The sequence below is a fragment of the Octopus sinensis genome, linkage group LG2 (genome assembly GCF_006345805.1).
Source record: "Octopus sinensis linkage group LG2, ASM634580v1, whole genome shotgun sequence".
NCBI classification, from domain to species: Eukaryota; Metazoa; Mollusca; class Cephalopoda; order Octopoda; family Octopodidae; genus Octopus; species Octopus sinensis.
In genome coordinates, this window is record NC_042998.1 from 120,549,977 (window position 1) to 120,577,721 (window position 27,745).

The 27,745-nt window shown below is 33.0% G+C and overlaps 1 protein-coding gene across 11 annotated transcripts in view; it reads left to right on the forward strand.

The window, feature by feature from the left end:
- The window catches only part of LOC115231823 (kalirin), a 567,567-nt gene that overhangs the window by 437,304 nt on the left and 102,518 nt on the right, over positions 1-27,745 (forward strand). For 10 of the 11 annotated variants that reach the window (XR_004997260.1, XM_029801773.2, XM_029801756.2 and 7 more), the window contains 12 exons: positions 2,353-2,454; positions 8,010-8,224; positions 10,141-10,207; positions 11,243-11,346; positions 12,691-12,760; positions 16,266-16,355; positions 16,990-17,082; positions 17,416-17,544; positions 18,112-18,147; positions 19,330-19,491; positions 21,751-21,928; positions 26,605-26,650. Coding sequence is in view for 10 of the 11 variants with exons in the window: in XM_029801773.2 (XP_029657633.1) it covers positions 2,353-2,454; positions 8,010-8,224; positions 10,141-10,207; positions 11,243-11,346; positions 12,691-12,760; positions 16,266-16,355; positions 16,990-17,082; positions 17,416-17,544; positions 18,112-18,147; positions 19,330-19,491; positions 21,751-21,928; positions 26,605-26,650 (1,292 nt within the window). In the remaining variant the exon portion in view is untranslated. The remainder of the gene's footprint in view (positions 1-2,352; positions 2,455-8,009; positions 8,225-10,140; positions 10,208-11,242; positions 11,347-12,690; positions 12,761-16,265; positions 16,356-16,989; positions 17,083-17,415; positions 17,545-18,111; positions 18,148-19,329; positions 19,492-21,750; positions 21,929-26,604; positions 26,651-27,745) is intronic. The other variant, XM_029801786.2, reaches the window with a different exon arrangement.

A 27,745-nucleotide genomic window follows, 5' to 3' on the forward strand; every position in this document is an offset into this window, starting at 1 on the left:
TGTTAGTTTTTGGTTTGTTTGAATTTTTTTTTTTGCCAATAAAGGCACACACAAGGTTACTGAAGAGATAAAGCTAAAGTGAAGATCAAATAGTGTGTGTGTTTATTGGAAGAAAAAAAATAAATAAATGACCGTCCCCCCCCCCCAGTATAACAGTGTGTGTGTGTTTGGTTTTACATTGAGTTATAATAAAACCAATTTAGCATTGAACTGAAGAATTACTCACTACTTTGTATCAGGTACATATTTACTATTCTTTAAGAATAGTGTTGACAGTGACTGTGAAGTTTAAGCTTGCTTAGCCTTCATCTGACTGTCTGATGAAGGCTAAGTAAGCTGACACTTCAAAGTCACTGTTAACACTTTCTTGTTAAAGAATAATTTATATATACACATACACGTAATATTATAGTATGTATTTATGTATATTTAAATTAAATTTGTTACTGTGCGTAGGAAAATGGATACAAAATTGATGTTTCATATTTATATTCACATACACAGCGAGTGTGTGTATGTATAATCATTGTTCAACCAACCCATACCAACATGGAGAAGAGTATATGAAATGATGATATACACACGCATGCACACATAATGTATAGATATAAAGTAATATAAATAAATACTTTGCAAGTAAGTCTTTTCTAAAGCTACTGAAGTGCAAATAAAGCTATGAATAATATGTAATGATATATGAGGTAAAAATACCCTTAAGACAGGAAAGAGTGGACAAGCACCCATGGAAATTAAACCACGTGTTTGCTTTACGCTGCTCAAATGTGATGTCACTTCAACAAGTGTCTGTTGTTTGGTAGATGGCAGACAGATAGTTAAATTTTTTCTAAGACATATTTTTACTTGATATATTATGTGCTATCATTTATAGCCTCATGAGTTTGAATTTTGCCAGGGTCAACTTTGCCTTTTATCTTTCCAGAGTCAATTAAAATGAGAATAGGTGGGGTCAGTGTGATGAACAAATGCCCTCCCCCAAAATTTCAGGCCTTAGTAAAAAAGGATTATTTATAGCTTCATTTGCTTTTTGACTCACTTAAAAAAAGACATATTTTCAAATTTGTCACTGCTTCTAACAAACCAGAACAAATACTTTGCAAATATAATGAAAATATTTCATGCATGCAAAGAAATTGGTAGACAGCTCCATTAAAAGTAAAATGAAAATGGATAGTATTTGGAGAGCAATAATATCATGAGATAAAAGTACAACTAAGATGATATGACATTTGAAAATAAAATCAAGCTGTATATTCAAATATATACACGAAAACATCCTGTGTTTTTCCGGAAACAATCAGGTTTACATTTAGATGTTTGTAAAAATATGTGTAATTCTGCTGATGAAGGCATCCTGTGCCCTTATATTTCTATAAACATATGACTGATAGAAACATGATCATACCTACTGAAGAAATAGATGATGTATTTAAATATGAAGTTTAGCATTATTGTGAAGTGTCTTTTCATTTTAACTGTATTTATGTATATGCATACACAGACACACTCACACAAGTGCCTCAAATATATATATATACATCTCATATTTGGTTTTAGAGTTTTATTTCTGAAAAAAATACTGGTAGTTTATATCAGTTGATCTCACAAGGAAGTTGTTCAGCTGTATGTGTGTGTGTGTGTGTCACGTGTATGCATACATGTGTGTGTGTGTGTGTGTGTATGTAAGATTTCTAAATATCTGAGATTCAGGTATTCTCAGTTACAAATTATTCTTAATTAAATCAGGATTTAGTACATCCTTTATTGGTTCGGTGCAAAGTTCCTATTTATCTATTTATATTCTTAATGAATGGTACTGCCTCATTCAGCTCTGTGTCTCAGCTAGTCAACTTTCTGCCTCACTACTGTAAAAAAGCTAATTGAAATCTTTTATTTTGCTACACTAGTTACACTTCACTGTATTCTCATTACCACAGATTTTAAATATAGATCTTGAGTCAAAACTGGGATACTTTCTTTCCCAGTAAGTTCATCACCGTTACCAGTATATATGATCCACAAGGAAGGAATTTTTTTAACATCAGCTTCCTCACTTATTGAATCTAAACCCATGTGTTCCTGTTGATCTTCTGCTGCTGCTGCATACTTTTAGGATATAACTTTATCCTTAATTAACTACTGCTGCTGCTGCCGCCACGATTGGTCTGTTTCTTGTAGGTTCATCCTCCTCCTCTTATTTTAGAACACACATTGCAATGCTGCTGGCCTATTTAGTTTCACTGCCAGAGCCTCTTATTATCATCTAACTTGTCTATATATCTACATCAAGCAGCTTATACTAACAGCATTGTGAATAATCTCCTCCTCTTGTAGGCCTCAACACTTTCTCTGAAGGCACAAACAGATGCTGCAACAGCAGCAGCTAGTGCTGTAGACTTGGCTACAGCACTAGAAAACATTGTCAAACAGAAGATGGTAAGTATCACACCAGCTCCTCACTGCTGTTGTCTTGCTGCTGTGGAATACAACAAACTTTGGCTTCCCCTTCAGATGGCATGTGTCTTATGTTCTTCTGTGTGTGTGTATGATTGTCATATATATATATATATATATATTTATATATTTATATATGATTGCAGCACTGCACATTTTCATCTTATCTGTTTATTTATTTAGTATGTGTGTGTTTTATTTTTTGTTTTGTTTTTCAGCATAGTTTTACTACTTTTATTTTCATAATTGCTGTCGCTTCTATTAAAAGATGTTTTTTGTTTATTTTCATTTTGTGTGTAAATATTTTATTTGTTAATGACAGTGATGATTATGTTGTTATCTTTGTTGTATGCATGCAACTTTTCACTCTCTTTGTGGTTTTTCATACAACTCGTACTTATGCATATCCTATTATTATTATTATTATTATTATTTTTATTATCATCATCATCATCATTTTGTTATTGATATTATTACTGCTATGAAGGTGGTGAGCTGATAGAATCATTACCACAGCAGGCAAAATGCTTAGTGACATTTCAACCGTCTTTATGTTCTGAGTTCAAATTCCACTGAGGTCAACTTTGCCTTTCATTTTTTCGGGGTCGATAAAATAAGTATCAGTTGAACACTGGGGTTGATGTAATTGACTTACCTGCTACCCAGAAATTGCTGGCTTTGTGCCAAAATTTGAAACTATTATTAGTACTATTACTAAGTTTTTGAGGGATTTGTTCTTTCTTTTAGTATTACTTCTTTTTTTTTTTTAATTTCATTTCCACTGTTGTACCCTTTGGGTGGGGTTAACCTGCAAGCCTCTATACTAAACTTTTTCTAAAGTTTTAGCAGATTTACAACTGTCACACCTTGTTATCTACATCTATTTACCCTGCTTTATCAATGTAGCCCCTTACCAATATTCTACATAGAATATGTACTGAGTTCTAAATTTTATGATTATTGCTTGATGTAAATGGCCAGTTAAGACTTATTTGAAAACCTTACTATTTGCAGATTTCTGAGTATCCATTACCTCTTTAGAAAATAAGATTATATATAATATAAATATTTATCTTTGTTATAATCACTACCCACATATATTTTTACAGCTTTCAGTCACCCTGTACAACAGTCCCCGTGTTACTACTATGTTATCTACAACTGTTTGTTCCACTATTTGCATTACTAAATATGTATCACATTCTATAAATAATGCAACTTGCTTTCACCTTGCACATACACACACACTGTGTACTTTTCTTACATATATCCTACCTACATATGCAACCAGAAGTTGTATTGTGCAAACCATTGTGTATTCTATCAACTGCAGTTATTGCCCTGTACAGATTGCAATGTATTTACCACATCAACTAGTGCAAGCTGTTACATTGTACAAATCTCTGCACATCTATTATAGCTACTAACTGCAGTCACATATTACTCTGAAAATATTGTACGTTGATGTAACAACTGGTGGTTTGGTTCCTTGAACAGAGCACTATGTTAGAAAGTGGCAGTTATGACTGTATGAAAGGCAATATAACTATGCAGGCACCCAATTCAGTGTAATTCCCATCCCTCTCATTTGCATGCACATACACACATGCACACATGCATATAATTTTTTTTATTATTCAATAGATTGCTGCAGTTGTGAAGAGAATAATATAAGCATTGACTAAACTGTGAAGGTAGTTTCCCAGTGCAACTACCAGTCACCTAGTTCCTTACCTTGATGCTACCATCAGTTACATAGCCCCCTTATACTGCCATCAATTAGATCACCCACCCCTATACTATCATCAATCTATGTTCAGTAATAATAGTTGGTTTCAAGATCAAGTCAGTCTTTATATGAACACTTGATCGAGATTTATCACTGCCTCGCTAACAAATAAACTACAAAAAGATTTATAGAGGACTTGTAAGATACACAGGACATCTATATACTATTTTGTATTTTATATACACATGTAGTGGGGTGGGTTTTTCATAATGTATTCCTTAGAAAGGAAATGTGTTTCTTTTGATGTTCATTGCCTATATATATATATATATATATATACACACACACAGTAGAATTAGAAATAGTACAGTATTATATACTTGGTACAGTATCGTATATTTGAAAAAATGAATAAGAATGGCTTTTTGGATAATTTTTCTACTTTAATAATTAGATGTTTAAAAATCATTAAGTGTTTATTCAAAACAGTCGTGATTTGTAAATACCCAATGATTTATAAACATCTAATTATTAAAGTGGAAAAATTATCAGAAAAGCCATTCGTATTCATTTCTCCAATGTGTGTGTGTGTACACACACATCCATTCCTTGCAAGCAGCCTGCAACTAGTGAGATCAACCCTGTGGATCAAAGAGTAGATTGTTTGGTTTAAAAGCATAACTCCTTTCATACACCTTAGTGTATGGAGGGAGTTGTGCTTTTAATGTGTACTTTTATATATATATATATATATATATATATATATATATATATAAACAAAGAACAAGCACAAGAAATAAAACAACAACGCAAGGATATGGTACATGCAAAGTATTAGTAGATACTCAGAGAAGGAAAGAAAGGTGGAACTAAAGAATATTGCAATTTTAATAAAATAACCAATTGACTTTTATGTGTGCAAAAAGGCACACATTATCTGATTTCTGTGTTGTTGTTGTCATTGTGTTTGCATGCAGCTTTTCAGACACCTTAATTTTTTTTTTTTTTTTGTAGAACTGGCATAATTCTTTATGTGTAGTTTCTAATTTAGGGGAAATATAATTGTATATTATCATTAAGGAAATCATTGTTATTGTTGTATGAATTAAAATTAGTAATGCTGGTTAAAATACCTTGAGGTGCTTGTTTTATGTCCTTTTACTGACTGGGCTGAAATTCTGTCAAGTAAACTTTTCATCTTTCCTGGGTCAATAGAGTAAAGTACCTGTTGAGAACTGGGGTTGATTAAATTGACTTCACCTCTCCCTACAACTGCAGCTCTATCTTAGTTAAAAGAAATCTTTATGAAAAAAAATCATCATCATTGTTGCTGCTTCTATGATTTCTCTGTATGTAAGAAATCAGATATGCCTGTATATGTGTATATCTGATTGCTTACTTAGGTAAATAAGTTTTTGATTCTGTGAGTGTAGCAACTTCAGTGATGGTGCAAATAGTTATGTAGCTCTTCTTGTGTTACTGAAGCAAGAACTACATAGCTTTACTTCGTTCCTTCACTGACATCAATCAATGAAACACAGTATGTAATGAAATGGTGCTTTGAGAGGTTACACATTTATGATCAATGTTATTGACAGATCACCTGTACACAATATCAGTGAAGTATATGTTTTAACAGATGGGTGCTCTTTTTACTACTAACCTCTTATCTATGAATTTGAAAACTTGCCTATTTTTTCATTTAGACAGACAGGTAGTGTAGTGTGGATTTACTTGGCCTGGGACACAGCATCTAAATCTATATAATAATGAAAAATAATATAGTTATATAGTATTAACACATATGAGTGTTAATAGATTTAGATCAAACATAACTCTCTTAAATAAGAAGATATGAAAAATATGAGAAATCCTGTTAAATCCTTCAGAAGTTATGACTGATTTTGTCAATACTCATATTTAATATTCTTATATGTGGACTTTATCATCACATGTACAGTCTCCAGCTGAAGACTATACTGTCACATGAATGAACCATCCTTTCATGTGAAGGACTGCCTCATCACATGGGTGACTGTTCAGAGATCAGGAATCTTCATTAATGTTGCTATTGTTATATAACTAAGAACATAATGCTTGACACGATAAGTTTAGTAGTCAGCTGATAAACTGACTTTGTCTCCAGGACTCAGTTATTTAAAAGAGCTGTTTAACAAATAAGAGAATATTATGCCATTTTCATATGTGCTTTTTGTACTAGACTGTTGATGACCAGCAGACTTAAATTAACTATAAGTCTAAGATGTGAACTGTTAGTGACCAATAAATGTAGACTGCTTGTTACCAGTAGACTAAATTAATTCTAGATCTTAAATATAAACTGTCAATAGACTAAATTATAGTAAAAAAACGACAAATGTTAGACACCATTAAAGTACACATTGTCTTTATTGGTAACTTAAAATCTACCAGGAAATCTGCTTTACTAGTTGTCTTTATTACTGCACAGTTTACAGTTCCTGCTACACAGGTTATGATAAAACTGCATATTTTATGTTTACTGCACAGTTAATGATGTTCCAGCACAGTTTACAATTTTACTGCACCATTTGTGATGTTACCGATCAGTTTAATTCCATTATTGCACAATTTGTGGTGTTACTGTTCAATTTACAATGTCACTGCACAGTTTATATATTGCTTATTGCTGTGATTTATAATACTTCAGTTGTTTGCTCTTTGATCTGTAACAGTTACCCAGTATTGTGTGTGCGTGTGTGTAACATTTTATTTGTTTTCACTATTGAACTAATCGATGTTCAGTGATTTAAGACTTACACATTAACTTCAAGCAATGTTGTTTTGTTTTTCTCCTGCTAGTTTGTTTCTATTTAAAATATATATATTTTAAATATGTCTGTTCTCTATACACTCTATTATCCTTGTTTTCATTCTGAGCATAATTTTTATTTCGTTGCATAGACTGCAAAATTGAAAGAGAGGCATATCAGCCATTAGATCTTCTTTTATGAATGTTTTTGTTCTATTTTTATCATTTAACTCCTCTACTCTTTAAGGATCATGTGCTTATGCTGGGCATCATCATCATCATCATCATTATTATTATTATTATTATTATTATTATTATTATTATTATTATTATTAAGGCAGCAAGATTGCAGAATCGTTAACACATCAGGCAAAATACTCTGAAACATTTTGTCTGTCTCTACATTCTGAGTTCAGGTTCTGCCAAGATTAACTTTTCCTTTCATCCTTTTGGGGTCAATAAAATAAGTACTAGTTGAGCAATAGAGTCAGTGTAATTGACCACCCCATCCCCCCCAAAAAAAATTTCAGGCCATGTGCCTGTAGTAGAAAAGATTATTATTATTATCATCATCATCATCATCATTGGTAGTGTATTAGGCTTGAGAATCAAGGTAGCACCAGACAAAATACTTTGTTTTATTTAGTTGTATAGCTCTTTATGTTCTGAGTTCAAGTCATTATGACTGATGTTTTCTTTCTTTCCAGATCAAAAACATACCAGTTTTAGGATCACTCTAAATGGGAAATCTCCCTTTCTACAAATTTTTTCATCTTGTGCCTATCTTTGAAATCCTTATCACAATAATTTCAGAATATCTGGTATATGAGCCCTTTACTCTGATGTATTGTTGATTAACAAGACTTAGTCATTACCCATGTAATATACTGTTGAGATTTACTCAGGGTTATTTTGATAGCATTTAAGAAAACGGACCTTTTCTTAGTATCATTTACTTCCAGCAAAGTTTATTTTATCATTTTCACTTTTATCAATTTTCTTTTCACTTTTTTATAGGAACAAACTGAGCCTGGTTCAACATCAGCTTCTTCATCATTAACTCAAGCTAGTACCACTACTACTAATACTACAACTAGCACAACTGCTGGAAGTGGAGATCAAGCAGAAACAACAGAAGAGCAGACAAAGGGTTCGAGTGGTGGTGGAGGAGGAGGAGGCAGCAGCAGCAGCGGAGATGTAGCAAATAAAGAAAAATATATTCTTAAAAGAAAGTAAGTCCTGTCAGTAAGAAAGCTTTCCTTTAGTTTTGATCTGCACAAATATTCCCTAATATGGTATTGTTTGATATATAGACATTTTAAACAACAATCTGAAATAAAGAGACAAAGGCCCACTGCCAGGTCTCGACCCATGTATCTATAATTTACTGAGCAATAGATATATATATTTCCAGTTCTTGTCAAGGGACATATGACATTTTTTAATCTCAAATTATTGCTTTATGATATCTAATATAATTTACATAAACATCTCAACAGTTGATACATCAGATTGTGTTTATATCTTTAACACAAGACTGGATTATATATTTTTGCTATAAACCTGTGTTTGTGTAGCAAACTAGTTGTGTTTATGTTTCAAATTTGTGAAAACGGAGATGCTTTATCCATTTGTCAGAAAGATACTGGTAATAAATGAAAACATGCCAACAAGGCCACATCCAAAGAGAGCCACCCAACTAATTGGTATGCAGTAATGTACCAACACTCTTCACCATCTATCTCCCTGACATGGTATTACTTTGCTTTATCAAGGGTGAATTGGTAGAGTTATTGGACAAAATACCTAACAATATTTGTCAAATCCCACTAAGGTCAACTTTGTTTTTCATTCTCTCAGGCTTGATAAAAAATGTACTCGGCTAGATGGTTTACAGTATTTGCTCCAATCCTGTGTTCTAAGTTGTTAATTCCACTATGGCCTATTTGGCTGATAGACTTTTAATCTGTCATCTGGATTATTACCACCACTGGCTTTTCCAGTGTCCACTCTGTTGCAAGCACTTGGGCCAGGTCTCTGATTTGAGGATATCTTCCCTTCCACCTTCAATCCATATACTCACAGTCCCAGAAGCCCAAACATTGCCTTCTCTCCAGACTTATATATAAAATGTTTTTTTTTATAATTATATCTCTTTAGAGCTGACTTGTATTTTATCCATGATCTTCTCAAGCCTCACATTAACTATTTTTTCTTGTCTTCTACTGCAACACATCAGCCCCTTTGGAATTCTCTTCTTCTTCATGTTTCTCTTACAATTGTAAACTGGGGGCTGTTCAAGAGGAACATCAACAAATTCAGTCTCCTTGTTCTTGAAGGGCCTGCGAATGTCATGAGCAAAGCTCCTTCTTCAAGAACAAATCATTAAAAATAAAAAGTAAAGACATTTGAAACAGTCAGTGGCACTGCTGTTGTTGATACTTAGTGATATCATGCTGTATTAATCCAAGTCGTATATTTCATCTCTCTACTTCTTAACTCCTCTTTAGCTCATCAGAAGAAATGAAGCCATAACTGGACATGTAAGTGGATAGCCAAAGCTGTAAGGCTATTGATAACTGTGTTAGGTTTGAACTGGATTTGAATACCGTTCTCAGATTAATTATTTAGTTCCACATCAACACATAGTTAAGTATAAGCAATTTCTGTTGTTTCTAATAAAATTTATCAGCTTAACCACCACCCTCACTACCACTAAAACCACCATTATCATCAACCAGAATCACCACATCATTATCATAAAAAAAAACACCACATCCATCACAAACATCACTGCAACCATCACCACCTTCAAAAACCTTCAGTTTGTTCTGGTTTGTAAGTCTGGACCCAACTCCATCTTTTGGTTTTATTTCCAGCAATGTGTGTCCATATATTATGTTACAATAAACTTGTGACATGTGGAATGTTGGCTGAGTAGACCTATGGTCAAAGGCTTTCTTGCCATAACCGCCCAGTCTATTGTCTCAGTTTACATTATACCTACTTTCACATTCCATTTCTTTTTCTTTGAAGACAAATAGTATGTGTGATTTGAGAAAGATTTAACTGCTGTTCACTTATCATCATCATCATCATCATCATCATTGATATAGCCTTCAGTAACAATACTTGTTTCTCTTTTCAGTTATGTGATAAAAGAGTTGGTTGAAACTGAGAGGGACTATGTTAAAGACCTTGGTCTTATTATTGAGGTAAGTTGATATTAAATATTGAGACTCTATCTGTCAACTTTAATATCAAGTGAACTCTACATGTACATAGAGAGATTGTATGTGTGTATAACTGTCATTTGAGATGGTAACTATATACAATTAGTTAACATCCTGTATTAAATAGATGCACATTTTTGACTGTAGAACATTCTGGTAGATATACATCTGGGTAAAGCAACTATAGGTATTGGAAAATTTGTCATTGTTATATCACTATGTCTGGCCTTAAGGTTGTTGTTGAGCACCAGGTAAATCCTGATGCAAGTCATTGTATTGACATGTAAGTGAATAGCCAAAGCAGTAGGGCTGTTGATATACATGTAATATAATTGATCCAACAATTGAACCCTCATCATTGTAACTGATCCAGTTTATATATAAACACACACATGCACACACAAACATATATATATATATATATATATATATATATATATATAGTATGTGTACTGTCAGTTACATATGTGTGTGTGTATGTATATATATATATATATATATATATATATATATCATTATCGTTTAACATGTTTTCCATGCTGGCATGGATTGGATGGTTTGAAAGGAGCTGGAGAGCTGTCCAAGCTCCAGTTGTCTGTTTTGGCATGGTTTCTATGGCTAGATGTCCTTCCTAACGCCAACCACTTTACAGAGTATGCTGGGTGCTTTTTATGTGTTACTGGCATGAGTGTGGTGACATATATATATTGGTAAATTATTGAAAATGGCCTTGGTGCTTACAGGTTTTCGGTTAGCTAGTCAAATAGTTTGTTGGGGAAGGTCTAGCTGCAACTTTATATGGTATCAATGACTTACATAGGAACTCTGTCATTTGGTTTGTGACTTATCCTATATTGTTTATCTTTTGTTGTAAACTATTCAGTTTGTCAGATTTTCTGAACATACTTTCATTGCATATTATTTCATCTCTATTGCTATCATTATCCTTATCGTCATCATCATCATGTTTGTATTCCAATATGGCAGTTTTATGTAATAAATTTCTGTTGTATTCAGGGCTACATGGGCTACCTTAAAGAGAATCCATTGAGAGACGGCATGGAAGGAAAAGATAAGATAATATTTGGTAATATTCATCAGATATATGATTGGCATCGAGAGTAAGTATCATGTTATCTTTAGATCCTCTCTCAAACTGATGTTTAACTACACAAACGTTCACATATGCACACTCACACATTCATAGATTGATACACACACACATCCACACATATTCTCTCTCATACACACACACACACACTTACATTCACTTAATCACTCTCAAATTCATACCCACACTCATTCACATCCATACACTTGCAAGTACATTCTCACACATACTTACAAGTGTGTGTGAATTTACAAATGAAATGTACTCAGTACTGCACCAGAGTATAGTAATTTATGGAGTGTTGAAATTTGCAGTTAGTTATGTAAGTAATGATACTCCAACTCATATAACTCATTCATATGAGCAAACTCTAAATTGCTTGCTAATTTATTCTTTGGAAATAATTATTACATATCATATTGCTGCTGCAAGTGTGTCAACAACTATTACCCGGTTTATTTGCCAGCACCCACCTCCCCTGCACATATGCCATGGCTACCCTTCATAGAGTGGGTTGACTGTATTTGACTGCCACAGTACTATTTTGGAGAAGGGAGTTGTTTGATAGCCACATCTCTCTCTCTCTCTTTTATATATATATATATACACACTGACACACACACACATACATTGTTGTTAATGCACCAGGATAGGGGTTGGATAATCCAGATGCCACCAAATATTCACATGCAAAATTAATGTTAATAAAGTGATTAAAATGTCAAGTAGTGTAAGATGAGGTGAAGTAGAATTCTAACTTTTGTAGCAGATCTCTTCTCTGGAAAATAGCAAAGCGTCACTAACTGAAACAATAGAACTCTCAGTAAGGTGAAGTCTCTGTGGAGCTGCTTGACCTACTAGAAATAGCAGGCAAATCCTCAGGTCACACTTTATTATCTTAGAAAAACGAGAACACAATGGATAATGTGTGCTTAGGAAAAAGATAGAATGGTCAACATTTGGAATATCCTTCATTATATTTCTGCATGATCAAAGCTTACCTGTGGCTAAATAACAACATGCAATTTTCAGATCCTTGCAACACAATAAATATTCCTGCTTGTGAACTTTATTGAGCTGGCATATGTCAATATAAACACAGACTCTCTCTCTCTCTCTCTCTCTCTCTCTCTCTCTCTCTCTCTCTCTCTCTCTCTCTCTCTCTCTCTCTCTCTCTCTCTCTCTCTCTCTCTCTCTCTCTCTCTCTCTCTCTCTCTCTCTCTCTCTCTCTCTCTCTCTCTCTCTCTCTCTCTCTCTCTCTCTCTCTTTCTTTCTTTCATTAGTTTCATCAGTCTTCTTTTTTATATTGTTTATCCATTGTGTTATTTTTTTATCTATATATTTTTCTTTTCAGAATATTTCAACCTGAATTAGAAAAATGTATAGAAGAACCTGATAAGCTAGGATCTGTGTTTGTAAGATATGTGAGTATCTTTAACTCTTTGTTACTAATTCACAGTTACTAGTAATTAATATGGTAATAAGTTATCTATATTTGAAAGATACTTTTTCTAGTTACCTATCAACAGTGTTTCAGTAAACTTTATACTATTGTGCTAGTTTCTACCAACAGTACAGAAGTAAATGTTACTGTATACCATTATACTACTGTGCTAGTTACTAGTTACAGTAGACAAGTTAATAATACTATACACTATTCTAATATCTACCAACAGTGCATCATGAAAGGTTACTATTTATTAACAGTACATAGTAAACAATACTGGATATTATTGTATTACACTTTTCCAAGTACAAATTAAATACACTTAAAGCAAGTTTAATTAAGCTCAAAGTAAATTAAAATAAGCTTGAAGTAAATTAAAATGGCACCCCACTTTGATGCCTTTATCTAATGAGTAATAAATTACAGTTCAATTTTAAACTTTCATGAGAATAATCTATTTTGGAAATACATAACACAGCTACTGTTATCACAAATACAACTGTTACAGTGAAATCATTCTTCAGTCAATATGTCTTACTGTATAGTTTGTTGGGATGCAGTCAGTCCTTATATTGAATGTAAATGCTAATTGTTGGCATTCATTTAAATCGCTCAAGTGACTCAGTATTTTCATGTTCAATCTTCTGGACTTTGTTATGGACAGCTCTGCAATACAAATGTGGTACACAGTCTCTGCTTACCCAACTATATGCTATTGTCTTCTTAAAAACCATGTACAATAGCAATAGAGTCCTAGTCTTCTCATTCAGTGGCAGACAGTACATGCATACAAGTTTCAAGTACAAACTTCTTGTACGCCCCACACCTACTTGCTTCCCTGTTTGACACAGTACTTGTAACTTGAGATAAGCTATCTTGCTCTGAGACTGGCTTTCAGCATCTGTAAATAAACACAGCATTGTAAACCTAAGTCAAATGATGAAATGAATTCAAGCTTGAAACAAAACAGCATAAGACCTAACAATTTAAGATATAGACATCTGTTGTTTTATCTCATTATCTGCTGTTTAATTTGCTCAGTGGTAATTTTAGTTTGCTTCAAGGTTATTCTAATTTGTTTCAAGATTAACATGCTTTGAGTTTATTTTAATTTGTACCTGCGGAGGTATACATTCATACATGTCAACATTACATAGTAAGCATTATTATATACTGCTGTATTCATTTCACAAGATACGTGATCACTTTAGTAGGTAAGAAGAGTCTAATAAACTGGAACACTTTACTAAACCAAGAAGTATTGAATGAACTGTTTAATTACGATTTTATATTGTATCAAGTGTTTTAGTTGTATCTCTATATCTGGTGTATATTGTTTGATATTTCTAGAAGAATGCAGATGAGAGTAATGCAGTTATTAATCAGTTACAGTTGTTTTGCTATTTAGTGGAAATTTTACATCAATGAACACATTAGATTATACAAATGAAAAGAGTTATGTAAACCCATATAATATTAAATGAAATTTTCCACCAACCGTCTCTGTCAGTCTTGGTGTAACATATGTAGCTGATATTGGTTAAACAAATATGGGAAAACAAGGTACTTATAAGATCATAGTAATGAATTAAATAGTAAGTTATCACACTATCAGGAAGACACCCAAATGGAGCAACTATGAAGACAAAGTATCATCTTAGTCCCCATTCATTGGAGCTATTGTAAACTGCCATATTTAGGGAACTAAAAATTTATTGTATGCATGTATACTAGTGGAGAGATAAGTAGACTAAGAAAATATGATGGAGAAGTTGAAAGAGGTGAGAGTTTACTAATATATTCTAGGAAGTACCATTAATAGGAGGAGGAAAAATATAAAGAGAAAATCAGAACAGATAAGATTTAAAAGGATGAAAACAACTAATTAGAATAACAGTACAGAATACAGTTGTAAGGCTACCACTAGAATTATGGTTTGATATTATTAGATGAATTAGATCTGAAATTAAATAAAATTATTAGTTAAAGAATTTAAAAAATTAGCTATTCAAGAAAAATTTTTAAGCTGGAACTATTAAGGTGGTGAGAACATTTTATATGGAATCACTTGTGGTAGAGCTGGAGCAACACAAGAATCGGCTGGAGAAATCCAGATATACTGAGGAGTCCGCAAAATAAATTTACATATATTAGCCAGAGAAATCCCGATGTACCAAGTGGGTGATAGGTGAACCATGATATGGTGAGGGATGATTGATGTTTAACCTTCCAAAGCCTTAAGATTCCAGAAATATCCAAAACTGCATTAATTCCAAAACAGATTTAAGCCATGTAATATTTCTCTTACATAATCTATTTCTGCCAATTTTATTATTGTTGAGTGATGTGCGGATTCTGCTCTCATGTGATACATATACACCTGAATTGTGCCATAGCTAGAAGAGCGGAGGGATGAGTGTTGGGAAGATGAGAGGTGAGGAAAGACTTGAAGGGGTACAGGAGGGGGGCCCAGTAAGTATATAGAGATAAACAATGCTGTAGGATCTCATTTGCATTGAGATGGATGTGTTTTCTCAAGCACAGCAACAGCAAATCCCCAATAGTCCTACTAATTTCTGTGTACAGTAAAAATCATCATCATGTTTATATATTAATTCAGTTACCATAGATTTTAAGCCAACAATAGTTGGTTTAGTGGAGTGCTAAGAGCACCATCCGAGCGTGATCATTGCCAGAGAGGCTAACTGACTTCCATGCCAGTGGTACGTAAAAAGCACCGTTCGAGCTTGATCGTTACCAGCGTCACCTTACTGGCTCTTGTGCCGGTGGCACATGAAAAAACATTTGAGCGAGGTCGTTGCCAGTGCCGCTGGACTGGCTCCTGTGCAGGTAGCACGTAAAAAACACCATTTGAGCGTGGCTGTTGCCAGTACCGCCTGACTGGCCCTCGTGCTAGTGGCATGTAAAAGCAACCACTACACTCTCAGAGTGGTTGGTGTTAGGAAGGGCATCCAGCTGTAGAAACCCTGTCAGATCAAGATTAGAGCGTGGTGTAGCCATCTGTTTCACCAGTCAAATCATCCAACCCATGCTAGCATGGAAAGCGGACGTTAAACAATGATGATGTTGAATATAATAAAGGCTGTGAAGAGACTGTAAAAATATGTAAATAAAGTGTGACGCTAAAACTTTTTTTCCTAGAACTTATTTTCCGTATTTCAAATATTTGCTATAATTAAATTAATTATTGATTCAAGCAATTATCAGTTCAAATAATTGTTTTTCCAAGCAACTGTTTTCAACAGATTGACACCAAAACATATTATATAGTATGTCTTTCGATCTAAATATTGTATATAGTGCATCATTTGATCTATATAATATACAATGTTTTGTCATCGGTCTGTATATTCTTAAGTTTATTTTAACCTACAAAATCAAGGCTTGAAATATTAAAATTTTTAATAATTTTAAAGCAATTCTTTCAGACTATATCTATAAATTCTTATTTTATATTTCAGGAAAGACGGTTGTATATGTATGTAAAATATTGTGAAAACAAACCAAAATCTGATTTTTTAGTTGCAGAATATATAGATTCATTTTTTGAGGTAAAAATTTTTTCATATTTTCACTTTATTATATTATTATAGTAACAACATATTATTATTATTGACATTAAGATTATTTGTTAACTGTGATTATAATTTGGTGGAGAAGAAGGCAGGAAAGGGGGAAATCATTTTGTCCACTTCTGTACATAAAATAATTATTGATCATAGATAGCACTTTGCCACGACAGTGTGTTTTGAGGAAAGAGAGTGTGTATCTGTGTGACTGTATATGAAAGTAAGATATAAAAACAGTGTAAAGAAGGAAGATGAGCAAAAAGTATTAAATATTCTCTTAAATTTTATTGCATTAAAACAAGAGTTTGTATCATAGAAACAAAGGCAGTATCAGTTATCCTGTACTAAAAAGGGTTTTAATAGTGAAGATGAATTTTGTGTAACTTAATAAACTGAGTAAAGATTATTTGCCAGATGATTGTTACTGTTATTTAGTCCCAGGAAAATCATCTCCAGCTGGCTATACGATGCACAAATCTTTACTCTAGAGTTCTGTTACTGAATGTCTCTTGTTCAAAGGTCTAGAAATAATAATTTTCTATTTATAAACTGAATTTTCCAGTTTGACTAATTTCTATTTTTGTGATAATTGACCAATTCTTTTCAATACTTCTAGGACATCAGACAAAAATTAGGTCATCGACTTCAGCTTCAAGACCTGCTTATCAAACCTGTTCAAAGAATTATGAAATATCAGCTTTTATTAAAGGTTTGTTGAAAATATCTTCTGAATTTCATTGTTTTATAATCTGTAAAGATCTGTTAAATATTTCACAAATTTTTGATAGAAGATATAATATTGTCTAATTTGTTTATTGTGTTAAGTTAATGGAGAAAAGCGATTCAATTAAAGGGACTATGTTAAACAAGATAACATATTGATATAACTAGATTTTCTAGAACCTTTATCCAGTTTTAATCATTGATAACTGGCTTCATTTTTTAAATTCTTTTTCGGGAATCTGGTAAAGATAACTCTGTCTTGTTTTGTGGGGAATCTTCATTGAATGTAAAATTATTCTACAAAATTTCTTTCCAACAGGATATTTTAACACATACTCAGAAAGCTGGTTTGGATACTGCTGACATACAGAAGGCTGTGACTGTGATGTGTGTTGTACCAAAAGCTGCAAATGATATGATGCAGGTTGGCCGCCTACAAGGGTTTGATGTAAGTTTCTGTCTTCATCACTTTAATATTTACTGTTTTTATCTTTCCAATGATTGAAGCAACTTTTCACAGGAGTGGAATTTATCTCAAAACCTGAAAGATTTCTTTATTCTCCTCCTAATTATTTCATATTAATTCTTTCTATAAATTTGTGGATGATGGAAAGTAAGAAAGCTTTCATAGGAATTTTTTCTCCCATCAGTAAAGGCACAGTTGATGAAATGTTGTGGTGCTGAACTACTGACACCTGGTCATAATTTCAAATCTTATTGCTATCAATTTAATGCATCCCTATCAAGACACTCTCTAAGTCTGTTTGCTCCAGTTTGCTTACATAAAATAGATCAGGTTCTTCTCTTACTTCTCATTTGACTATCAGTAGAAATAGCGTCCATCTAGCATTTAAAACAATTGTTCCATCAAATTAGCTATAGCAACCTATTAAAATGTTTATAAAACAGTAAAAAAAAAATCAGTAAACTGTTGTTAATGAGATGATGTGATAGTTTGAGATAGTTAGGCATAATTAATAAACCTAAATATACTATGCTCTTGTCTTTGATACAGGGTAAATTAACTGCACAAGGAAAGTTATTACTTCAGGTGAGTGTTTTTTTTTTTCTCACTTTTCTGTTCCTTTCTTTATTCTTTGTCCATTTCTTTTGTTGCCAGATGTTAGAATTTACTGCAGATTATTGCCAATTTTGTAGCATTCATTCAAAGTGATTTCTTCCTCTGGATAAATTGTTACTTCATTGAAGAATTTCTGCAGAGGAAGTTTTTGATCTGAGTATTGCAAACAGCAAATTACTAATAAAAAGGGAACTGTATCTCTTCATGGTGTTCATTTACAGTTAGTTGAAGTGGTTTGTCCTGTTGATAAATAGTTATTGTTCATCCCATTTTACCACTGTTAAAGCTGAACTTGATCAAAAACACCCCAAACAGTGACCATCCCATCTTTTCCCCAGGCACAATGCACCAAAAATTACATTATTCAGCATTTCCTATTTTTAATATGGAAAATTATGAGGATGTGGGGTGGATTTGGCTGCTGTTTCTAGCAGGTTGAGCAACTACACAAAGGCACTGTTGTTGACTTGTTAATAAATAGTAGTGAGCATCAAAATAATATAATGACTTTGTAAAATGGAGTAGACAACAAATTATGTTCCCTTACATTTTATGTATCAATGATTATCTAATTACATTGTCACAGCTAGTTAACTTTTTAAATATATTTATAATTTATTTCTTAAACTTCTTTCACGAAATAATGTTATAAACTGATTTTGAGTATATCCATTTTCTTTGCTCTTATCATACACTGATATATTTGGACTAGTGTCCTCAACTTGGTTGTAATAGTCACAACCTTTCAGCTGTTGTCACCTTTGACCTTCTTCAAGTGCTTGTTGCTTTTGAAAATCCTCACAGAATTTGGAACTGAATTCTTTCAAATCCAAAGCAGTAGATTATTCACATTCCATTGTTCATACCTTGGATATTCTCCTTAGTACTAATTTCATTATTTGCAATGCAACTAATTCATTATGTTTCAACCAGAGAATATATAACTTGACAGACTCACCTCAAAAGTTCAGATATTATTGGTCATCATGTCTTAAATTATTTCTTGACTGGACCGTGTTAACTTTACATAATTTCCTTATTAATTCATACATTTGTTCATTAATTCACTTATCTTTCAATTTCTTTACTGATTAAATAGATGACTACCTTTGTTCAGTATTACTTAAGTTTGTTCTATTTGTCTCTTCACAGGAAACCCTGCTGGTTGGTGAAGTCACAGAAGGTAGTCACTCCAAATTTAGAGAAAGACGAGTGTTTCTTTTTGAACAGATCATAATTTTTAGTGAAGTGATTGAGGACAAGAAAAGGGGCAGTTTTTCTGATGCCAATTATATTTATAAAAACAGTGTAACGGTAAGGTTATATCAGTTATTATTCTACCTGTGTTGTCACCCTTTCTTTTACTTTTTTTAACGTTTGTTGAAGTCCAAGTTCGGCATTGATCAAACAGATCTATGACTAAAGGTATTCCAACCATGACCATCCCATCCATTAATCTGACAGTTTATCTGGAACTACATTAACCAATGTGTCTCTTTTTTTAAGGCAGTAGGATACAATTTAAGGGAGATTTAACTGCTACTTCTAGCAGATCAAGAAATGACTATATTCCAGATATTTAACTAGAAGTAACAGCCACTCTTTATCATAGCTAATGTTTACATGACAGAACTATATCTGTGTATCATTGTGGTGATTAAGACCTTAGTTCCTAATCATATAACTAGTCTCTGCTCTCTCTCTTTTCCAACTGTTTCTTTCGCTCTCCTTACTGCTCCTTCCCCCTCTCTCTGTCTCCCTCCTTCCCCCCTTCTCTCACTCTTAGACACACACACAAAGCACCAACAACATGTAAAATTTACAAAGCTGCTCTTTTCATCTGACATTAACTGAGATGGTACTTGAAGTGTGACATTTTAAAGTAGGGAACATGGCACCATTTGTTTGGTGCACATCTGGTGTAATTAACAAATAGAGAAATTAATAAACACTATGTATGACTAACAAACTGGGTAAATGAGCTAACAGAGACAGCACATTTAACTCTTTTTGCAGAAAACTTAGTATCTATAATAGTTATATATCCATTTGATAATTATGCACCCATCCATCCAACTGATTATACACTCATTCAATAGTTATACTCTTAGAGTTGATTAGTTACTCTTTATTTTCTATTACTATGTTACACGTGTGGTTGTATTATTGTAGATTAGTCATTCCTGGCTTTCTATTTGCTGTGTCACATACCTATCAGTATGACTGAAGTACATTAGTTTCCTCTCAGTGTAATGTATGTGGTGGTTTTACTGAAGACAATTAGTCACTCATTTTTTGTACACATGACTGTATTATTTTCTGTAATACTGTGGTTGCATTTCTTTGAATATTTCTATGGTTATGAAATTGTGGTGACCAGTTTGCCACATGAAAGCATCTATATGTTAGTGATGATTTTTGTTTACTAACACTTGCACGCACATGCACACTCAGACTGGCTAAAGTAATAATACAATAATTTCCCATGAATCATTATTGATAGCAATGGTTGGGCAGATAAAATATTGAACTACCTACTGGTGCTCCACTGTTTCTAAACAGAACACTTCCTTCAGTCCACCTTAACTGTTGGTAGGGATAGCAATCAGGTTAGCTGTGATAGTTTAACACTTTAGCCAGAGGGAAATGTATCTCATCTATTTTACACTATGAAGCTAGTGTGCAGCAATATCTCTCAAACCACTGTCCTTTTGCCACCAAACAAAACAAGTTGTTTGGGACATTACATTCATTTATGTCAAACAGCTGTTGTCATGTTGTTGGGCAGAGCTGGCTATCAACCAACATTTAGTCTTCATTTGGTCAGCAAGTTTTCCTTTGTTTGGTGGACATTACAGTAAATTGTGAAAACAAATGCTTTCCTCTTCAGCTAATTGATGTTTTTAAATTGCACTTTGAGTGGAAAGTGCTACCCTGTAGTAAATTTCTTGAAAGATAGGTGAGAACGGCAAGCACAGGCCAACAAGAAAGAGCATTTTCCTTTTGTAGTCAAAGTAATCTTGGATTTGTGGAAGTCTTTGATTGATTCTCAAGTGGCTGTCTTCCTAATGGGACATTGCTATATTTTGTATACTGTGTATACCACCACTTCATTTCATATAGTCCCAGTATAAACCCAACTAATTTTATAATCCATCCCTGTACTGTCCCCTTATTTTGTTACTTTTAGCTCAATCATAAAGAAATTCCTATTTACAGTGGGTAGGTTATCAGAATCAACAGAGCAGTATTTAGTTTGATGTATTTACATTCTGAATTCAAACCATACCAAAGTCAGTTTTGCCTTTTAACTTTCAGGGTCATTAAAATATTTATCAGTCAAGTATTAAGCTTGATATAATCAACCATAGCCGTCCTTGAAATCCATAACCTTGTACCTTCGATTTTGTTTTTCATCCTTCAGGAATCACTAAAATAAAGTATCAGTCAAGTACTGAGGTCACTTTAAACACTAACCCCTCCTCTCACATTTCTGACCTTGTGCTTATGTTAGAGATGATTGTTATGTTATTTACAGTAATAATTTATCCAAATTATTTTATGTATTTCCAGGTTAATAAAATGTCTATGAATGAAAATGCAGAAGGAGATGATTTAAAATTTATTCTTATCGATAGAACACCTGATAGTAATATGAAATATATTATTCAAGCACCTACAGAAGAAATCAGAGATGAGTGGATTGCTCAAATCCGTTCTATATTAGATATGCAGGGCGATTTCCTACGAGGTATGTATCATACAGTTTGCTGATTTACAACTTTCAGACTTGTATTTATCCCCAACAATAATCTAACTTCCCATAGATATTGGTTACTTCCTGTAAGCATATCAAATTTATGCTGATAGATAAATGAACACAGGAGAGTATATGTATCATCCACATTGTGCTTTTTGTTATATATATTTTTTATTCTGTTGCCTAATTTCTTTACATGTTGTAAAGAAATTAATTAACATTCAAGATTAAGTTAGTAAATTCTATATTTGGATGTGTTCCATATTGAAGTAACATATACTAATATTAGTACTATAAAGGCAGTGAGCTAACAGAATCATTAGCACACAAGGCAAAATACTTCATGGCATTTTGTTTGTCTCTACACACAGAGTTCAAATTTAGCCAGGTCAACTTTGCCTTTCATCCTATTGGGGTGAAGTTGGGGGGATCAGTAAAATAAGTATTACAACAACTGGGGTTGTTGTAATTGACTTAGCTCCTACCCTGAAATTGCTGGCCTTGTGCTAGAATTTGAAACTATTATTAGTACTATAAATATAAAAATTTTACTGAAAGAACCTCATATCTCATTTTTCTATATTTCGTGTTCAATGTTTCAATAATTTATCTTTAGTAAGATTCGATGGATCTATTCATTGAAAAAAATCTTTTTAGCAGCAAAAAGCCATTAACTCTGAAGACTGCTCTCTTATTGTTTATAAAATATTCAAATTTTGAATTATTCAAATTATTTTAATTTCCTACATCATATACATTATAGCAAACATTGTGCATGTGTATGTGTGTGTGTCTGTGTGTGTGTGTGTGCGTGTGTGTGCTTCTTCCAAGTTCATTGAAATATGGTTGGCATTATCAAATATTTTCTGATGATTATTTGGACTGCAATTGGTGATATTCATCTCTTATGTGTACATAAGCCATATTTTTTATTATTATTATTTTTATATCCTTCATAAAATCAAAATTATTGAAGTACATAGCTGGGTCAGTTTATTTTTTATAGACTCTCTTTCTTCAGAACAAGTCATGGTCTCTCACTCTGGTGCCAACATCAAACTCACACCATCCGGCTGACCGTTCAAATAACTAATCTGGGTAATAAAAGCACTGCCCAATGTCCACATGTGAACATTTGTCACACACCTTCCCTATTTTGATATCAGAACAAGCACCTTTTATTTTGTGGATATTGCACAATTTTATTTGAAACCAAATTGTATTGTTTGACTCTAGTTAGAGGTCATAAATATTTGTGTCCAGTCTTGTATGATGAAGTCAAGTGTTACAAAGGTTGCAATAATTGTCTTATTTTGCACACGTATTGTATGTTTCTGTACCTCTATTAGAGAATGGAATTTCCAGGAGTTTTCCCTTATGTTGGATTTTTTTATTGTGTTCTGTTTTTTTTTTATGTTCTAAATAGATTAAAGTTGCTAAGTACTGAACAAAATAGAGATTTTGAAACCCCAAAGAGATGTGCCTTGCTTTTTTTTTTTTTCTTTTTGACTTCATACTATTGCTGTATTTTACTGAGGAAGTTCATTTTATTTGGCTCATTTGAGCAAGTCTCTTTTTGTAATTTTCTTTTTATTTTCCTACCTTTAAAATGTCTTATTCTATGAAAAAAATTTTAAAAGAACTTTGCTGAGAGTCCTCAGCAAATTTGATTCTTAGTTGTTGCCATTTCCCTTCAATATATTAATTATAATATTGGGAAAGGCATGAATATTTCATCCCTTATAACTGTAAGGCCTTGTGTCAATGTAAGAAATTTGAAGTCTTTCTGAAAATTGCTATTGGGAAAAACAATAGACTTACTTTATGTTTAAGAATGACATGACAACTACTGTTTTCTTGATATTGTTCACTTGTTTACTTAACATTGTTCATTCTTATTTGTGTAGTTTTGTTCACTTTTGTTCATTGACACAGATGATGTAATTGTGTCATAGTTTTATTTTCAACTAATCTCTAGTATTTCCATAAATCAGTAGAGAGTAGTGTTTGTCTTGTGTTGGTTGGTGTCCTTCAATTTATTTTTGCTTATTATTTTTAGGCCGATGTAACTATTGTATGAGTTATATATTGTCTCTGTTTAAGAATATGTTTCTAGACATGCTCTAAAACAATTTTGGAGTTCTAATTCCCAGTGAAAGAGAAAACATGACTTCAATCTAGGGATAGTTAGCCTCTAGAAAAAAGCTTGGACTAACAGCACAAGGCTCTCATCAGGTCCAGCTGGGTTGAAATCCCAATGCACCTGTTGTTGCACACATAAGTTCTTTCTCTGGAAATTATAATGCCAAAATTATTTTTAAATAAATCTGCAAATAATTTCTTTTATGGGATTTTGTTTAGTTTTTGTCATAAATGTTAAAGTGGCATTTAAATATAATGATATCCTACTAGATCTATGTATAATTTTTATTGTTACCATGAGGCTATGATAATTACTTAAATAAACTGGTCACCTTTTTCTGTCCATATTAGCTTGATTATATCATGTATAATCTTTGATCAGCTTTTTTTGTGTGTATCTATCATCATGATCATCACTTCTACTTTTCTTCACTTGCAAGGGTTAGATGGGTCTTCTATAACACAGTTTTGCATAATTTGTTGTGATCCTTTATCATCTCATTTTTGAGGTTCACCTTTCACTACACTTCCCTTTGTCTTTCTCATCCTTCCTCTTCCATGAGATTCTTCCATTTAAATTGTTTGGCATTTCTTTACCCAACTGTTACCTTCCATATACATCACATGCCTGCACCTGCACATTTTCCTTTCTTGCACATGACATTTTATTCCTCTCATGCCCAAAGTTTCTCTTAGTTCATTTGTACTCTGTTGTTTTTGCACACTAATATTTATACATCCAGTGAAGCATGCTTGCTTCATTTCTTTCCAGCATTTGCACATCCTCTGCATTCAGTACACATTTCACTCTCATTTGACATTGCACATCAATCATGAGTATCATAGAAGTTTACCTGTTGCTAAGCAAATCCCTTTGTTGCCAGCTGAAGCAATAATTCTTTGTACTTTTTCTACTCTATTCTTACTTTGGCTACTATGTTTTGGAACACCCTCTCCACTGCTAATTTGGTCACCTAGGTAACAAAAACAATCAACAACTTCCAGAGTGTGTTCTAAGCATTTGAAGGAGTTCATTTCATGGTTGTTCTTACAACTAACTACTCTTATGCATCTGCTACATATGAATTGTTTCTCCTCTGCCAATCTACCTGTGATCTCACTGCATCTCTTGCACATCCATAATATACATTTAGTAAAAGAGTACCTATCTACCTTTTCTGCTTATTGAAAATAACCACACTCTATTGGCAGTAGAGTTCTGTCTTCTATTCTACTAGCTAAAACATCTGTCTTTGCTATGATTACTTAGAGACCTCTTTGTCATAGGTTTGATTTCCACAGTTAGAATTTCTTCTTTAATTCATTGACAGAATCATCTTTAGCTCACCAGTAGACAGGACTTCCTACAAACAACAGATTTTACATTCTTCCTTTATAGTTTAAAGAATTATAATAAATAGGAAACTGTTGAAAACCGAGCCTTGATAGATATGTACATCATCATCATCAGCATTTAACATCCATTTTCCATGCTGGCATGGGTTGGATGGTTTGACAGGAGCTGGCAAACCAGAAGACTGCACCAGGCTTTACTGTCTGTTTTAGCATGGTTTTTACAGCATGATACTTTTCCTATCACCAACTATCTTACAGAGTGAACTGAGTGCTTTTTACATGACACCAGCACCAGAAAGGCCTGTTTTGGTATGGTTTTTACAGCTGGATGCTTTTTATATGACACCTACACACTAAATTTCTCCCTGATCTTAATGCTGACTGTCACCTTATTCACAACATCTCTATATGCGGCGTGCATGGTACTCATAAGCCATTCATCTAAAGCTAGTTTTTCTTTTGGTTTTATTTTTTTGCAACTACTAGACTATAAAATGTGGTATCCTGTTAAGAGGTTTCTCTTAACCAACAAATGCTAGCTACTGTGACTTATTCTTCTTAACTGAAAAAAATCCCTGTGGTGGCCTTGTATTGAAGATGGCATTGGTTAAACTAATACTCTTCCTAATTAATTATGTTATAACTCTTTCTCTTACTGTTGCAATGTAGTCCATCAGATTGATGCTTCTGTGCTTTCTTTCTAGAGCATCTCCAGTGCCTTTCTAGCAGTTGATATTGATGCTACTATGCCAGTCATTGAGTATGATACCTCCATCTATTACCTCATTGGCTATGTGAATGATAAGTGCATTTCTTACTTAGCTGAGTATTTTAGCCTCTCAGTAGCTATCATTGATGGTCCTGCTGTTTTTCCTGCCTTCATATGCTTAATTATTCTTTTGACTGTATAGTTATCAACATCAATAGCTGGTCCCTCAGTAGGTCTTACTTGGCTCCAGTTATTTTCAAAAAATATTGCTGATCATTTGGTTTAAGTCTCAAGTAAACTTGTTTCAAATTCATATCAACTGGATACAGCTCAAATTAAGTACTTTCTGGCAATATCATTAACATTGTTCTTACTAATTCAACAGTGTTTGTCTTGTTTTGTTTCTGCTGTGTTTGTAATGAGAAAAATCATTAAATTCTTGTTATTATTGTTGTTACAGCTCTTCAATCACCAATTGCCTATCAGAAAGAACGGACAAAAGAGCTGTAAGTACTTTGCCTTTCCGGATGTGTAACACAGTTCATACAGTAGCCATACCTCACCAGACTGTAGCTATCTCTTGGATTACAGGCCAATTTATCTACTTTGCCTATAATTTTGGATAGACCAGGCTACAGTTGTTATTCTTCCTTTAAAAACGAAAGAAAGAAAGAAATAACAAAAAGAAACTTGATTAAAAAAACACATGCATGCATACACACACACACACACACACACACACACTCACATGCATACATATTTACATATACACAAAGCGAAGAAAACCATCAGGATTTCATCAACTTCACATAGTTTTAATCCTGAATGACTAACTTTAGTCTCAACTGGCACGAACTACATATGTGCATTGTCCAAAGTCAGTTGGGTTATGGAGTTAATACTGCAGCAGTTTAACTACTTCCCTCCAGTAAGTTCTCTTGGAGCTGGTCACACTGATGACTTTTGGTAGTTGTTCTGTTATCTCTTCTGTTTTGTTTATGTTGACACTTTCACTGCTACTACTGATGATGATGACAACGGCAACAGCAATGATGGTGGTGTCCAAGGCAATATTACTACATCCAGGATTGGCTTTAGTTCTACCTGCCTCTTACTCAAATCAAACTACAGAAAAATATTATTATAAGAAAAATCCTTGTTTCTTGGAAAATTTTCAAGAAAATATTAAAATTTAGTTGCAAAATATCATTGAAACTAAATTAACATTGCTCTGGAATCTTCTATTTGTTTGAATTATATATAAAAAAAAACAACAACAAAAACAGATGAATTTCCTTTGAAAATTTGCTCAATTAGAGCTGGTTCTCTTCATCTTTAAATTTTATTTTTCCATTAATTTGTTTTTTTTTTCTTTTTTGGCAACTAATTTTTTTTTTATCTATTTAAATTTATTTTTAAAAAGAAAAGTTAGTAATTTTTTTTTTCTGTTCTTGATCATCTCTTTTAAAAATCAAAAGCTCAAAACTTGTATATTTATTTCATTTACATCTGTCTAATGTTAAACTATTCATTTCAGCTACTATTATTTCAGTGAAATCTAGTCATCTAATAAAACAAACATTCATTTTATCTAAGACTTT